Consider the following 16,550-nt stretch of genomic DNA (forward strand, 5'->3'; position numbering starts at 1 on the left):
GTTTGAAAACTTGAAAGTTCTTTATGAAATAATGACACATTAACAATAGTAATTAGACATTTTTTATCAGGGGCTAATATTTGGCTGATATTACTGTATCAGATAAATAATGTAAGCCTTCTACATGCTCAGGGGCTCACTGTTTAGATCTTTTAGTTTGTACCTTTAAAAGAGTGAAGCATTATAAAAGGTAGTTGAGTTGCAGTTTCAGTTTAATTTTAGTAACAAATATGAGAAAGATAACTTATTACTTCAAGCACAATTTGGGCTAGTAGCCCAATGTACTTTAACAGAACTGGAATAAACTTAATAACAAAAAAAAGAGTATGTAAAAGAACATGCTTGTTCTGACTTCACAGATTCTTATAGATTGGGAGAGTTCGTGAAAGTAATGAACAAAGCTTGTCAAGTTTCAGCAAAGTATTAAAGGAGTTTAAGTGACATGAATGATACTTGGAGAGCCATGATCTGCGGATTTGGGGATTTTATAATTGAACTAACCCAGGGGTGGGCAAACTTTTTAGCTCAGGGGCCACATTGACTTTTAAGATTCGACAGACGGGCCGGGCCAGCACTAGATGCATACATATCAAACATAAACATAAAAAAGGCATTACAGTGTTAATATTTACATTCACTTTTAGTGGGAACAGTGTTGTTGATCACCCTTTTTTGCTAGTGCATCGAAGTCTGGTGTGAGTTTTGTTGTGGCAATTCTCAGAACAGATCTGAAGTGTTCATTGCTCAACTGATCAGCGTCAATTTCTTCAAGAAACTTAATAAACTGACGATGCTGAAGTCCCCTTGCTCAAATAAAGTTAACGAGTTTTACAACTGGCTTCACTAGCTAGCTAGCTAGCTAGCTAGCTAGATAGATAGATAGATAGATAGATAGATAGATAGATAGATAGATAGATAGATAGATAGATAGATAGATAGATAGATAGATAGATAGATAGATAGATAGATAGATAGATAGATAGATAGATAGATAGATAGATAGATAGATACTTTATTAATCCCAATGGGAAATTCACAACGTAGTCAAGCTGCAATACAGATTTACACAGTGCTTTCTGGTGGATTAGGCAGTGTAAGAAAATTACCTCCTGCTCAGGGTTCTCCTCTTTCACCCTCTTCTGGATTCTTTTGTGCAACCCAACGTTTTTTTCCAGTCAGATTTGGCGATCCATCTGTGGTAACGTTGGCGAGTGTACTCCAAGGTAGCTTATGCCTATTTATGACACCCGACACACTGTAATACAAGTCCTCTCCCCGCGTTTTCCCCTTTAGGGATTCCATGGCCAAAAACTCCTCCGTTATATCAAAATTGTCATTAATACCTCTGATAAAAATTAAAAGCTGAGCGGTGTCCTTTATGTCATTACTTTCAACCAGTGCCAAGGAATATAATGTAAATGACTCCGCTTTTTTGTTTAACTTGCTAGCTAAGTCTTCGTCAATTAGCTCAACACAGCGAGTCACTATCCTGTGTGATAAGCTAATTTTTTCATATTTATTCTTGCTCTCAGGACACAAGATACCTGCTGTCTCTACCATGCACTCTTTGAGAAACTCCCCTTCGGAGAAAGAGCTTGCTGGTCTTTGCTAATTTGAATGCCAGCACATAACTTGCCTTCGTGCTTGATTCTTGGATGGCAGTTTGTTGGATAAAGGTGTTTTGCTGAGCCCGCAAACTAGCTGCCAACCTCTGAACGGTAGCTGTCCGTTCTTGCGTTGACTGGTTGTTAGCATAATTAGCATGCTTGATGGAAAAGTGACGGCTGATGTTGTATTCCTCTGAAACCGCAACAGTTTCTTGGCAAATAAGACATACAGCCTTTGCCCGGACTTCAGTGAAAAAGTATTTAGTTGTCCATTCCTTATTAAACACTCGGCACTCACTGTCGACTTTTCTTTTCTTTGGCCCACTCATTGTTGCAGATTGGTTCAGAGCAGTAGCAGAGTAATAACAGAGAGTAACCCGCGCTCCGCAAAATCAAGTCAATGTATCACTGCGCCTAATGCGCCACCTGGTGGAACGCCAGGCATTATAGGACAAGGTCAAATTAATGCAGTCATAATTATAATATGATTTGATTTGGGCAATTTTGTACCAGTCTTCGGCGGGCCGGTTTAAAAAGACCAACAGGCCGGATGTGGCCCGCGGGCCATAGTTTTCCCACCCCTGAACTAGCCTGTTGTTTTCAAGTGATTGTAAATATAGTGTATTGTAAATATACATTACAATACGAGAACAATAATCATGGATGACAGAATAAGAGGGTCAAAACTGAAAGTACACGCAAGAAAAGAACAAAAAGATAATCTTGGGACATTTGGCATCTGCTGATTGGATAAAGATTAGCACCCATAGCCATCCTTTTATCCCATTGCATCAATAACGCATGGGTCCCGACCTTAGAGGCCATGCCCCTAGCAATCCTGAAAGAGGACCGAATGATGGAAAAAGCCCTGTTGGCCTTTGAGCACCAAAAATCAAACCAAATATGTAGCAGTACAGTTGAGACTCCAAAAAGTGCAATTTTATTATTCGTCTGCCCCGCACCCACCTAAAGTCAAACTCCGCCCATATTACAACCTTTCCAAATTGTAGTAATCAAAAAGCCTACTGCTTTAGCAATGCTTTGAAAAAAAAATGCTTTGAATGTCAGCACAGTGAAATACTTGAATAAATATATAAATAAAAAGTTAAACCCTTAGACTCCTCAAGATTAAGGCCAAAGCAGAAGAGGGAGCGGTTTAACTGGGTGTAAAAGTTCTCTGACAAGCAGAGAGAGATGGCCTGCTCTGACCCTTTCAGCTTGCTGTTTAAAAAGGAAAAAACAAGCATACCACCATGGCTCGGAAAGGAATTCAGAAAGAAGAATGCCTCAACCTTGCATTGGAAAAACACTCGTCTAAATAATGTACAATTGCAAGTACAGGATTCAGAGAAAGGAACAATATGTCGAGCACCAACTTGAAAAACATTTTTTGGAAAGATTCCTTTCTTGCCTCCAATGCTATGGGTCCCTAAGACCATAAAACTGGACTAAACACTTAAGAAAATGATGGATGGAAAATTAAAATTTTATTTAAGATTTTTACTTTCTAAAAATGTAGAAAGATTTTCCTAAAAACCTGAATTCTTCTGAACCCCCCATTTAGCAATCACATTACCAGTAGATCAGATTCTTCAACTATATTTAGAGTCAATTTTCTGCCAAAGTGGCTGAAGCTCAGAATTGGTCATAAAAATGACAAACTGGTGAACCTTTAATAGGAATAATTAGTTTAAAATTGGTATTACTTTAGAGCTATTGCATAATATGAGATCTTTATAAGATACAGTACTTTTATCAATTAAAATCAATTAAGAGCTTCTTCTACCCTGCTGTACTTTACTGACAGTAATCTGTACTCCAGTGTAAAGCATCGTGTGACAGGAAACAGAGGGTTAAACACGCAGCACATACTTCCAGTTCCATACTCAAATAAACGCTGACATTTCTTGGTTGTAAATATTTTGTCAGTTTAACTGCTAGTATTAAGATGTGTGATTATATGGCATGACCTGAAAATTCTTCTTAAAACAGAATGAATCTGGCTGCACAGCAGTGTCTGGCACAATGCACAGGACTGCTTTCTCATTTTTTTTAACCCTTCATCAACTATATGACACAAAAGAATTTCAAATATTAGGACAGAAAAGTGAAAAAATACCACTATATCCAAAATGAGGAACATCTCCACACCAGTACTGGACAGCCGGTTGGGAATCAAGATGTGTACAGTAGATCCTGGCAGGCTGCTGGGTCCCGTGTTGATGACCTAAAACAAATGGAAACACGATGTGTGATTTCTTAGGAGTACTTTCTAAAAAGCAAGAATACTAATAATCATAGTAAAATAAAATGTAGTAGGAACAACAGTGCTGTATTGAAATTTGACTTCTGTTTCAACACAAAAATGATGAAATCTACAGAGACGATCTTGGCTTTTGGTTTGGGCAGACACAGACACATGAACATTTGTCAAACTTTCAGTTTTGACTTTAAGTGTGAGATTCTGGTCTGATGACAAAAGTTATAGAAATATTATTATTATACCTGAAATTATTTACATTTTTAAATATGTTAGTAATTAGAAGGAGAGAGTTTGAAGGTGATAAATAATAATAATACTAAGGTTCTATGATTATTATAAATACTAATACGCATAATAAAAAGTAAAAGAAGTAGCAGCATTGTCATCTGTACAAAATACAGTGAAATTCTTACCAGCATGTTCAACCATGCTATACGTTGTCATCCTCTGGCACCATGTTAAGTAACACTAATAGTAATAAATAAAAGTACAGTGGTGCTCATACTTTGAAAGATTGTTACTTTGAACGTTCCAGAGTTTGAATGCTAAATTCAAGAGAAATTTGATCCAGAGTTTGAACGATGCTTCTATGCAGTGAAAAATATGCAGCAAGAGGTGAAGCTTATGCAGTGAGCATAAACATCATCTGTTTTGCACCCAATTCGTGCCACGTTCTCACTGTGAAAGCATCTCTTGCGTTACCCTTAAGCGTATTTGCTGTTTAAGTTTATCGAAATGGGTATTGGTTAGGGTCTGGGAATGGAGTAATTCACTTTCCATTATTTCTAAAAAAAATTGATTCAGACTTCGAACAATTCAGAGTTCAAATGGTCTCCTGAAACGAGTTAAGTTCAAAGTACGAGGCACCAGTGTACTACTACTGCATTTAATACTACTTCTACTTATAATAGTAATTACCTAAGCGCTACGTCTATTAATAGTAAAATCCAGTGACCTTACTATTGGTGCAGGTATTGTGACATTAGAGGCAAAGCCACTGGACTGTCAGTCCAATCTTCACTTCCAACTTGTCATGTGACCCTGAAGACGTCACTTGACATGTCTGCATTCCAACTGTAAAAAATATCATGTCAACCAGTTGATCTTTAGCTCTGTACTCAAGACAGTGTTCACTACAGGAGGCCATTGTATAAATATATTGGTAGAACTACTATTAGTGTTATAATAATGAAATATAACTACTGGAAATAATATTACATCACTAATACTAATACCCTAAGGTGCCACAAGACTACATATTTGAAGTACTGGCATAAAAGCAGAGTACCCAAACCATGAGTAAAGATTCACAAAACAGCATTCATAATTAAAAAAAAAAAAACAAACTTTGAATGTTTTTAAGAGTTATGGCCTGAGCAAGTGTTTCTTTGTATACCATTCTTGGCTGAGAGGATATCTAGGAGGAGAAATCTGTGCCTGTATTTATCAAGCGTCTCAGAATTACTCCTAGGAGTTGCACTAGAAGTTTGACTAGGATAAGAATTTGTCCTACCCACTTTTGAAGCATCCTACTCTCATTCCCAGAGAGGAGTAAGACCTCACATTTAAGAATGAATGATTTTATGATGTTATGGCACCCCCAAGCCGCATCTTGGCACTTATAACAATGCTTTGTAGTTTTCTAATACTAGCGCTATGGCTTTTCCACACAGATAATAATAATACTAATAATAATAATAATAATATTCTAAGTAGTAGTAGAAGAAGAAGGAGCAAAATATAATAAGGTAAGATATTGCGCTAAGCTGCATGTAATTGCTGCTACTTAACAACAAAATCAACAATAATACTGTAACGAGCACCGAGACACACACATCAAGAATGAGAGTTAAGCCTGGTAATGCGCACGTTTATTTAACAATCTATGATCCACTTTCTAAAGAATGACCTTCCCACTGCTATGGCCATGAAAAATGTCTCATAAAGTAACAGTTACTGAAACTAGCCACCACTATTCTTGCACTATTCCTCAGTCGCATTCACCCATCCACTGATCCAGATCATCTTCTGGAGTCACATGACGTGTCTGTCTATCTCCATGATCCCCCCTTATCTTCTGCGAGGTTCTATTTATCTAGTGCTCAGGGAGTCTGTGCCTGCCTTCTTGAATCTCCACCGGTTTGTAAAGTGGAGCACAAATGTTGTGGAAGACACAGCTCAGAGCACCTGTACAACATTTCACTGCCAATCACCCATCCATCCCCAACTATCTTCAGTAAAATATAGTTGTTACTACAATATAGTACAGTATATACACCCATGACCACCTGGGCTTTATCGCTTGTGAAGCACAGATAGATAGATAGATAGATAGATAGATAGATAGATAGATAGATAGATAGATAGATAGATAGATAGATAGATAGATAGATAGATAGATAGATAGATAGATAGATAGATAGATAGATAGATAGATAGATAGATAGATAGATAGATAGATAGATACTTTATTAATCCCAAGGGGAAATTCACATACTCCAGCAGCAGCATACTGATAAAGAACAATATTAAATTAAAGATTGATAATAATGCAGGTAAAAACAGACAATAACTTTATATAATGTTAACGTTTACCCCCCCGGGTGGAATTGAAGAGTCGCATAGTTTGGGGGAGGAACGGTCTTCTCAGTCTGTCAGTGGAGCAGGACAGTGACAGCAGTCTGTCACTGAAGCTGCTCTTCTGTCTGGAGATGATACTGTTTAGTGGATGCAGTGGATTCTCCATGATTGATAGGAGCCTGCTCAGCGCCCGTTGCTCTGCCACAGATGTTAAACTGTCCAGCTCCATGCCAACAATAGAGCCTTCCTTCCTCACCAGTTTGTCCAGGCATGAGGCGTCTTTCTTCTTAATGCTGCCTCCCCAGCACACCACTGCGTAGAAGAGGGCGCTCGCTACAACCGTCTGATAGAACATCTGCAGCATCTTATTGCAGATGTTGAAGGACGCCAGCCTTCTAAGGAAGTATAACCGGCTCTGTCCTTTCATACACAGAGCATCAGTATTGGCAGTCCAGTCCAATTTATCATCCAGCTGCACTCCCAGGTATTTATAGGTCTGCACCATCTGCACACAGTCACCTCTGATGATCACGGGGTCCATGAGGGGTCTGGGCCTCCTAAAATCCACCACCAGTTCCTTGGTTTTGCTGGTGTTCAGGTGTAGGTGGTTTGAGTCGCACCATTTAACAAACTCATTGATTAGGTTCCTATACTCCTCCTCCTGCCCACTCCTGATGCAGCCAACGATAGCAGTGTCATCAGCGAACTTTTGCATGTGGCAGGACTCCGAGTTGTGTTGGAAGTCCGATGTATATAGGCTGATATATACATGTATATATATATGCATGGTCATCCAGATTTGGGGCAATGGCTTTTATTTGTGTGCCGATTTGCATGACATTAACTCATGTGGAGTTAAGGAGAAATTTGTAAATCTGCATTTTACCTCGTGCATTGTAAGAGTGTTCAAAGTTTAGTGCACAATTTGAGAAATGAGTGGCTGTGACATACCCAAGTCATCGTTATTGCAAAGCTGCATTTTACATCCAATGTTACCAGCACCTTCAGTTTGGTTAACAGGACATGGCTTCTCTGCATAGATTGATCAATCACATAATGCAGAAGATTTGTTACAATATTATTCCATCTCTGACAAACTAATATCTTTTTATAGGATGGGCATGCTGATCTCTGCCTGAAGGCTGTCTTCTGGCAGCCCCTGGCAAGTCATGGACGCTCGTAAATCTTGGTAAGTGAGGAGTAGTTTCCTAAATTTGGAAAATTGATAAAATGCTTTTAGTCTTACTCTCAGGAGCAGGGCCAAATTTGCGACACTCTGAGATTTTTGAGCCAGTTATAACTGTTTTCCTACTCTGAGATACTTTTCAAAAGGATCAAAGTGCAAGTGGGAACAAAATTTGGAGGAAGAAAGCTCAAAGCACAAAGCTTATTGTACACTAACAAAAATTCAACTAAACCTGCAGGAAATGACCATTAAGTGTCCTTTTTGGTGCCGTGATCAAATGTAGACCTTTGTGTGGCCCCCTCATCCATGATGCACATAATTGCACAATGTTTAAAATTTAAACAGGAAAAAAGAAAAATGCCTTAACAATGAAAATCCCACAAACGTCAGATGTAAGCTGCCAAAAAATAAAATTCTTTAAACCAAAGTATGATGGCTGTTGGGTGGCCATCTCTGTGTAAGTGTTCATGCTAAACAGACCTACAGTGCATAGAAAGTTGTCACCGGGCCATATGAGAATTTCTATCATGCCACAGTACTGAATATAAAATACTACAATAAGGACAAAAAAAAACTGTACAAATAAATCAAGCATTTTAAATGTGATAACAGAGGACAGACTCCTCTGTGCAGCTCCATCATGTCTAATTTACATTACAACTCAAACTCCAATAGTCATATTAAAACCAATCTGATTTGTCACAAGGCCACAGAAGTCAAGTATTCTTTTGTAATATTGCAAAGACGAATACCTCCTACAGGAAAAACCCTTAAACCACAAAAATACATTAAATGTTGAAAGGTGCCCAATTTTGTCTCCCCCACACACACAGCAGGAAGTTTTTCAAATCTCCCCTCTGGGTAACAGCACCATTCTTGCTCTCGTGTTAATAATATAAAACTGTAAAGCAGCAGCAAGTCTTTCTGCACACAATGAGCCACATTCTCCATTGACTGTGTTTGAGAAATTCTGTTAATCGCTGCCAGCTTTTCCAACATCGCAGTACAAACGTTCTCCTGTGTCCAAGTGGAGCTGACGCCCCAAGGGAAGAAGGAGTGGTGCAGGTCGTGTTTTGTGCCGAGAGTACTGGCTTGTGCCTGCATCTTTGAGAGACCCTACGCACCACACGACCGGGGGAAGAAGGGGGCAGATGCCTGCCAAAGAAAACCTGGCGGTGGAGGGCTGCCGTTCAAAAGGAAGAAACCGCAAATCAGGCTTTTTCTTAAGTTCTGAATTTCTTTGTCTCGCGCCTCCCCTCCACCATCTCTTAGCCTTGACACAGATGTTTTTCTGAAATATTTCTGGAATGAGTTAGTTAGGCTTTGCCTGTCGAGGAGGAGGAAGCATCTCGCTGTTAACTTCCAGGAAACCAATCCAGGCATTTGCTCCTGACGGCTCTCCAGAGTCACTGCTTTTGAACTCAGGTTCTCGCTTGTGGTATGTCTGTCAGGCCTTCGTACAGAGTGTCAGCAGCTCTGCACACGCCAGGGAACTCTTGGAAGGCACGGGTGCAGTTATGAAACCAATACTCGCCTGGGACCCACAGATGGGGTATTGCCCGGAATAACAAGAACAGTGCATGGCTGGGAGAATGTGCTCAGATCCACGTCCCCTTTTCATGTCCTCAGGTACCCTGTTATACTCTATCACTATTTTAATCCCTTTTTAACTCCATTACTGTTTTAGCTGTCTGATACTTACCATTGTTTTCAGAATGAAGCTGCGCTTGGACAGTGAGGCTTAAAACCACCCTGTACATATCTCAGCATATCCTCAAATATTTGTCAGTCATTTTCTAGTCTGCTTAGTTCAGTATAGGAATGCAAGGGGGTGCTGGAGCCAGTCCCTGATAGCATAGGGTGCAAGGCAGGAACAAACTCTGGACAGGATGCCAGTCCATCTCATACCCCAATCACACTCTGTTCCCAATTTATTATCGCCAATCCACCTAACCTGCATGTCTTTGGACTGTGGGAAGTAACCCATGTAGACACGGGGAGAACATACAAACACCATGAAGGGAGGACCTAGAACGCAGAACCAGATCTCCTTACAGTGAGGCAGCAGCACTACCATTGCACCATCAATGCTGCTCCTCATATATTTGTCTATATTGTAAAATGTTTCAACACTGTATTCTGTGTTAACCTGATCATCACACACACCTATATGAGCTTGTTGGACGTTCCACCCCAAAACCATGGACAATAATATGGAATCGCTTCCCCTTTGTGGCTGTAACAGCCTCCACTCTTCCGGGAAGGCTTTCCAAAAGATTTTTGCGTGTGTCTGTGGGAATTTAACCAAATTCAACAAAATTAATTTGTGATAGGGTGGCATGGTGGCCCAGTGGTAGCGCTGCTGCCTCACAGTAAGGAGACCTGGGTTCACTTCCCAGGTCCTCCCTGCGTGGAGTTTGCATGTTCTCCCCGTGTCTGTGTGGGTTTCCTCTGGGTGCTCTGGTTTCCTCCCACAGTCCAAAGACATGTAGGTTAGGTGCATTGGCGATCCTAAATTGTCCCTAGTGTTGTGCTTGGTGTGTGTGTGTGTGCCCTGCGGTGGGCTGGCGCCCTGTCCAGGATTTGTTTCTGCCTTGCACCCTGTGCTGGCTGGGATTGGCTCCAGCAGACCCCCGTGACCCTGTGTTCGGATATAGCGGGTTGAATAATGGATGGATGGATGGATTCATTTGTGATTTCTGGTACTGATATTGGATGAGAAGACCGGGCTCATAATTGGTGTTCCAATTCATCCCAAAGGTGTTCAATATGGTTGAACTCAAGGCTCTGTGCAGGATACTTGAGTTCTTCCATGTCTTTATGGACCCTTCCTTGTGCAGAGGAGAACAGTCATGCTGGAGCTAAAGAGGACCTTCCCAAAGCTGTTGCCACAAGAGCACAATTGTCTAAAATATCTTTTTATACTGTAGCATTAACCTTAATCTTCACCTGAACCATGAGATCCAGCCCCATTATCCCTCCTCCTCCAAACTTTATAGAAGAAACTATGCAGTAGAGATGGTAGCATTTTCCTGCCATCCACCAAACTCAGATTCATCCATCAGACTGCCATCTAGTGAAGTGTGATTCATCAGTCCAGAAAACGTGTTTCCACTATTCCAGAGTCCAATGGCGGTGTGCTTTACACTACTCACTCCAGCCGGCGCGTGTCATTGCACATAGTGATCTTAGACTTGTGTGCATCTGCTCAGCCATTGAAACCCATGAAGCTCCCAAGGCACAGTTCCTGTTTTGATGTTGCTTTCTGATTAAATTTGTAACTCTGTTGTGAGTGATACCACAGAGTACAGGCAATATTACATGCTGTACGCTTTAACACAAGGCGGCCCCACTCTGAGTTTGTATGGCCTACCACTTCATGGATGAGCTGCTGTTGATCCTAGGAACTTCTATTTCATAATTTTTTTTTCTCCAGTACGTACCACAGTTACTTTTGTGAAAAACAATTTTCTGTCCCTTATTCATCATAGGATGTGTGCGAGTTACATTATTTATTCATCGTTGTTTGATGTACTGTTTACAGGTTTAGCATTTACAATTTCATTGTACTAGTACAGTGACAATAAAGACTTCCTTTCCTTAATAATGGTACTTACATTTGACTGGGGCAAATCTAGCAGAGCAGAAATTTCACGTACTGATTTGCGGCGAAGGTGGCATCATTGGTGACAGTGACATGTTTATAGTCTCTGAGCTCTTCACTATGTCTAAGTCCACTGCCAGTGTTTGTCAATGGAGATTGCATGGCTATGTGCTATATGCACCTGTTAACAATAGATGCAGCTGAAACACCTATTTAAATAATTTGGAGTGGTGCCCACATACTTTTGGTCATATAGCATATTTGTAATTAATGCATAGTGAAATTAGCTCATAAGCAGAAGTGTGCTTAAATACAAATAAACTGAACTGAACTGATAGTTCACCAGTCTTTAGCAGTCTGATACCACTTCAGTGTTTTTGGCATCTGATACAGCATTAACAATTTGCCCTCTTATTCACCGTTAGAGTCAGCACTCTGATATCTCATCAATGATTATCTCCCTAATGCCCTATTTCTTGTTAATCCTCTGATATCCCATCAGTATTTATCCCTCTGATGTCCTGGAGCATTCTGATACCCAATTACTATTTTAGATCAATTTACTTGTTTTAACTGTTCAGTTCATCTTTTGATATTTGAACTGACCCCAAATGGAAGAGGTTGGGGTATATGAACATTAGAACATTATAAAACAAGAATATTAGAGAAATTGTGACAAGAGAAGGCCATTCAAACCCACAAATCTTACCAATTACATCCACCCAATTCCCTCAAAATAACATCAAGTCGAGTTTTGATGGTCCCTAAAGTCCTATTCTACACACTACATGGTAATTTATTCCTGGTGTCTGCAGTTCATGTATGAAGAAAATCTATCAAATGTTTGTGTGGAATTTACTCTTAACAAGTTTCTCACTGTCACCCCCTGTTCTTTAAAGCATTAGCCTTGCTCCACTATATCAATTCCTTTCATAATTTTAGAACTTTAATCATGGTCTCTCTTAATATCTGATTGTTTAAGTTGAAATCTTTCCTCATGGTTCAAACCTCTCAGTCTCAGACTCAGCCTAGTCGTTCTTCTCTGGAGTTTTTCTAGCACAGCTGTTTTTTTTGTAGCCCGGGGGCCAAAACTGCACACCATGCACCAGGTGAAGCCTTACCAGTGTGCTGTACAGCTTGTGGTGTATGGGTGGGAAGAGTGTTTACATTGGGAACCTAGAGGAACAGCGTAAAAGGTTTGGGGGGTTATGGGAATTAAGGAAACAGGGTGATGGCAGCAGGTGATATATATATAAATTGGAAGAGGTAAAGTGTGAAAGAATAATTTTAGGGTAACAATGCATTTATCTAAAAGAAATAGCATGAAGGGTTAATAAATGTCGGAAATCAGATAAAGGTCAAGTGAACAACAAAATGTACTGAAAGATGACTAAGAAGTCAGCAGATGTCCTATAAACAACCAGAATGGACAGCTGTTATATGCACAGAACTTTCAAGGGTATAAAGAAGAACCAGAATATAATATAATAGACTTTTATTTTATATAAATCATTTGGGTATATACCAACAAACCAACCAGCGTAAAATGTATGCATTGATTGACACTGTATGTAAATTCAGTAGTTTATAAAATGAACCTCTATTCTTTGTTTCTATGACCATTCTGACCATGCTGTAATGGACTGCTTTTGAAGAATATTCCCTCCAAGGCATTTTGCCGAGGAGTATTTAAAAAATACAACGTACAGCTTTTCTTTTGTCTGATAACTGATTTGTCCTGTTAAATTTCTACCACAAGAGATGCTACACATTAGGCAGAGTGGTAAAGAACTGGGAGCATGTGGTTGTAGGGATAGAGTAAATGGGTGTATGAGGACATTGGGTAAAAGCTGTGGGAGACATGTAGATGGAGGTAAAAGTTTATGGGGCCGATCAAATGTTGAGGTTAGTATAATACCTGTCAGGTATTGTTTTGGTTTCACCCAAGAATGGGATACTTAATGGTGGAAATGTATCCTATGCTGTATCACAAAGGATTTCTTTGCATGTCTCTGGCAGGCATAGTGGCACAGTGCTTAGCTCTCCTGCCTCCCAGCTGCAGATGACTGGCTGTATGGTGTTTGTATAGTCTCACTTGGCTCTCCGGTTCACCTCTTACATTCTAAAGATATGTTAGGTTAACATGCAACTCTACATATATCGGTCTAGGCTGACTGAATGTGAGATTGTGCTTGAATATTCCCCACTTTGGACTGGCTCCACATCTGGATTGGTCCCCATCTTACACCAAGTGTTGCCAAAGCACGTTGAATCTTGTGAACACATAAAAGCTGCAAGAGACTAAGGAAAATAATATACATGTTTCCCTAATCTGTATGAGGAGGAGGATGGAAGATGTTTGTTCATTTAATTTTATACTGAAAAAAATTACCTGAAAGGTGTAATTGAGAGGCTGAAAGAGGCACTCCATATCCTCCAGTTGAACAAACCGGGATGTGTCCACTGAGTCTCCATACTCAAAGGAGGAAGGTGAAATCATCCTGAGGACAATAAAAGATGTGAACGGTCAGTTTGATACAACAAGTGTGACCAGAGCAAAGGGGTGGCCTGCCATTCTGTTGATCATATTACCACTGGAAAGCAGCTACAGGAAACACCACAAACTGGTGCTACTTCCAGACCACCAGTTTAATTGATACAGCCCTGCCACAATAGTAAAAGCCTCTGTAACAACACAAAACATCAACTTAAGGTCACAACTCTACAACCACAGAAGGTAAACAATTTTAGATTACACCTTCATCTAATGTTTTTCTGAAAGAAATGCTGAATTTCTGCTGCAGGTCTTAAAGAATATTGTGCGTGGGTGACAAGAAGTGTTGAAGGTCAAAACTGCCATCAAGACAGCAAAATATATGAGAAAAAATCAAGAGGGATTTCCAAGACAGAAAGAAGACATCACTGCCAGTTAGAATGTGCTCTGCATTGTAATGTGGAAATGCGATGGTGAGGTCTGTGTGAGCTGTGTTTCCAGAATGTCGTTATTTTGAGACTACCAGAAACAGAGTAGCAATGGAAGACTTCTGGAAAGTTAATATAACACCTTGAGACTTATTGCAGCAGAAGTTAAAAAGATGAGATTGGCTTAGAGGCCTGGCTTTTAAAGACTGCTTGGGTATTAGGGTATGAACATCACTTCTCACAATAGAGTTCTCTTACGTTGCTGGCCCTACTGTTCAAAATGATTTTCTCTAACATTCCATGCTAGAATAAATCCTGGAATGGAACTGCCAGATGTAACTTGTTGTTACAGCTGAGGCAGGATGGTGTGGTGGCTAAAGGCACAGAACTTTAAACTGCAAAAGTGCCAGTTCATTTTCCATCTCAGTGTCACTCTGTGACCTTGAGCAAGTCACTTAACCTGCTTGTGATACAACAGTAAAAAAAAAAATCTTAAATGTTGTAGAATGTATTGATCTTGTGAGTAGCCTTAGATAAAAGTGTCAGCCAAATCTTCTTCTTCTTCTTTAGGTTGCTCCCGTTAGGGGTTGCCACAGTGGATCATCTTGTTCCATATCTTCCTGTCCTCTGCATCTTGTTCTGTTACATCCATCACCTGCATGTCCTCTCTCATCACATCCATAAACCTTCTCTTAGGCCTTCTTCTTTTCCTCTTGCCTGGAAGCTCTACCTTTAACATTCTTCTCCCAATATACCCAGCATCTTTCCTCTGCACATGACCAAACCAACGCAATCTCGCCTCTCTGACTTTGTCTCCCAACCTGAGCTGACCCTCTAATGTCGTCATTTCTAATCCTATCCATCCTTGTCACACTCAATGCAAATCTTAGCATCTTTAACTCTGTCACCTGCAGCACTCTCTCCTGCTTTCTGGTCAGTGCCACCATCTCCAACCCATATAACATAGCTGGTCTCACTACCGTCCTGTAGACCTTCCCTTTGACTCTTGCTGATACCCGTCTGTCACAAATCACTCCTGACACTCTTCTCCACCCATTCCACCCTGCCTGCACTCTCTTTTCCACCTCTCTTTCACAATCCCCATTACTCTGTACTGTTGATTTATTTAAACTCATCCACCTTCGCCAACTCGACTGCCAGCATCCTCATTATTCCACTGACCTCCCTCTCATTTACACACATGTATTCTGTCTTGTTCCTACTGACCTTCATTCCTCTCCTCTACAGAGCATATCTCCACCTCTCCAGGGTCTCCTCAACCTGCTCCCTACTCTCACTACAGATTACAATGTCATCAGCAAATATCATAATCCACGGGGACACCTGTCTAATCTCATCTGTCAACCTGTCCATCACCATTGCAAATAAGAAAGGGCTCAGAGTCGATCCTTGAAGTAATCCCACTTCCACCATGAATGCATCTGTCACTCCTACCGCAGACCTCACCACTGTCACACTTCCCTCGTACATATCCTGTACAACTCTGACATACTTCTCTGCCACTACCGACTTCCTCATACAATACCACAACTCCTCTCAAGGCACCATGTCATATGCTTGTCAGCCAAATATACCTTACTAATTAAATTTATAGCCCAAACAATCCAAAATAACTGGTGAGAGCAGCTACAGAAGACACAGATTTCAGTTAAGCCCTGCTTAGACTTTGATGCCCTACCACTTTTTGTTGTGTCACAACCACATGGCTGTAAGTGAGCTTTGGACAGGAACTGATCCCTTTAGCATCTGTATAGGAGTTAAATTGGGGTGAAAAAACAGTGCTGTTTACAGTTTGTTAAATAAGACTCATAACATTTAAATTGTGTGATGTATTAATATAGGCATAGAGGATTATTTAGATAACATGCAGTGTTTATATGGTAGAATATACTGTATAGGCATAACCACTGGACTCAAGCAATGCAGGAAAAGTGCAGCTACTGCACTGCATTGTTCCTGTTCCAAAGAAGGTAGGCCTTTCACAAATGACTACAGACCAGTGGCTCGTATGTCTCACATCATGAGGACCTTTGAGAGACTGATCTTATGGTAGACCACCTGGATCCACTGCAGTCTGCCAATTGGACAAATATTGGAGTGGAGGATTCAATTATCTATCTGCTCCACAGAAGGTAACACAAATATTAACTGTTAGTTAGAAGAGTTGTCTGAGTCTGAGGGGAATGACAGGGAGACAGGAGACAAAAAGGGACAATGCTAGGTGTACCTGTTATGTTGACTAGTGTGGAAGCCATCACATCGAGGCATGAGCCTTCATAGGAGCAGCAGAATTTATTTTGTTTTCTGTCTGTTTCTTTGAATTTATTTTCCCTTTGTGTATTTTAATAATATGTATATAAAATATAA

At 40.3% G+C, this 16,550-nt stretch overlaps 1 protein-coding gene across 2 annotated transcripts in view; it reads right to left on the minus strand.

The window, feature by feature from the left end:
- Window positions 1–16,550, minus strand: part of itga9 (integrin, alpha 9) — a 340,968-nt gene that overhangs the window by 37,913 nt on the left and 286,505 nt on the right. For both annotated transcript variants that reach the window (XR_003718143.2, XM_028817449.2), the window contains exons 22-23: window positions 13,633–13,741; window positions 3,727–3,834 (exon numbers count right to left, since the gene is read on the minus strand). Coding sequence is in view for 1 of the 2 variants with exons in the window: in XM_028817449.2 (XP_028673282.1) it covers window positions 3,727–3,834; window positions 13,633–13,741 (217 nt within the window). In the remaining variant the exon portion in view is untranslated. The remainder of the gene's footprint in view (window positions 1–3,726; window positions 3,835–13,632; window positions 13,742–16,550) is intronic.

The sequence above is a fragment of the Erpetoichthys calabaricus genome, chromosome 13, assembly GCF_900747795.2.
Source record: "Erpetoichthys calabaricus chromosome 13, fErpCal1.3, whole genome shotgun sequence".
Lineage (NCBI taxonomy): Eukaryota > Metazoa > Chordata > Cladistia > Polypteriformes > Polypteridae > Erpetoichthys > Erpetoichthys calabaricus.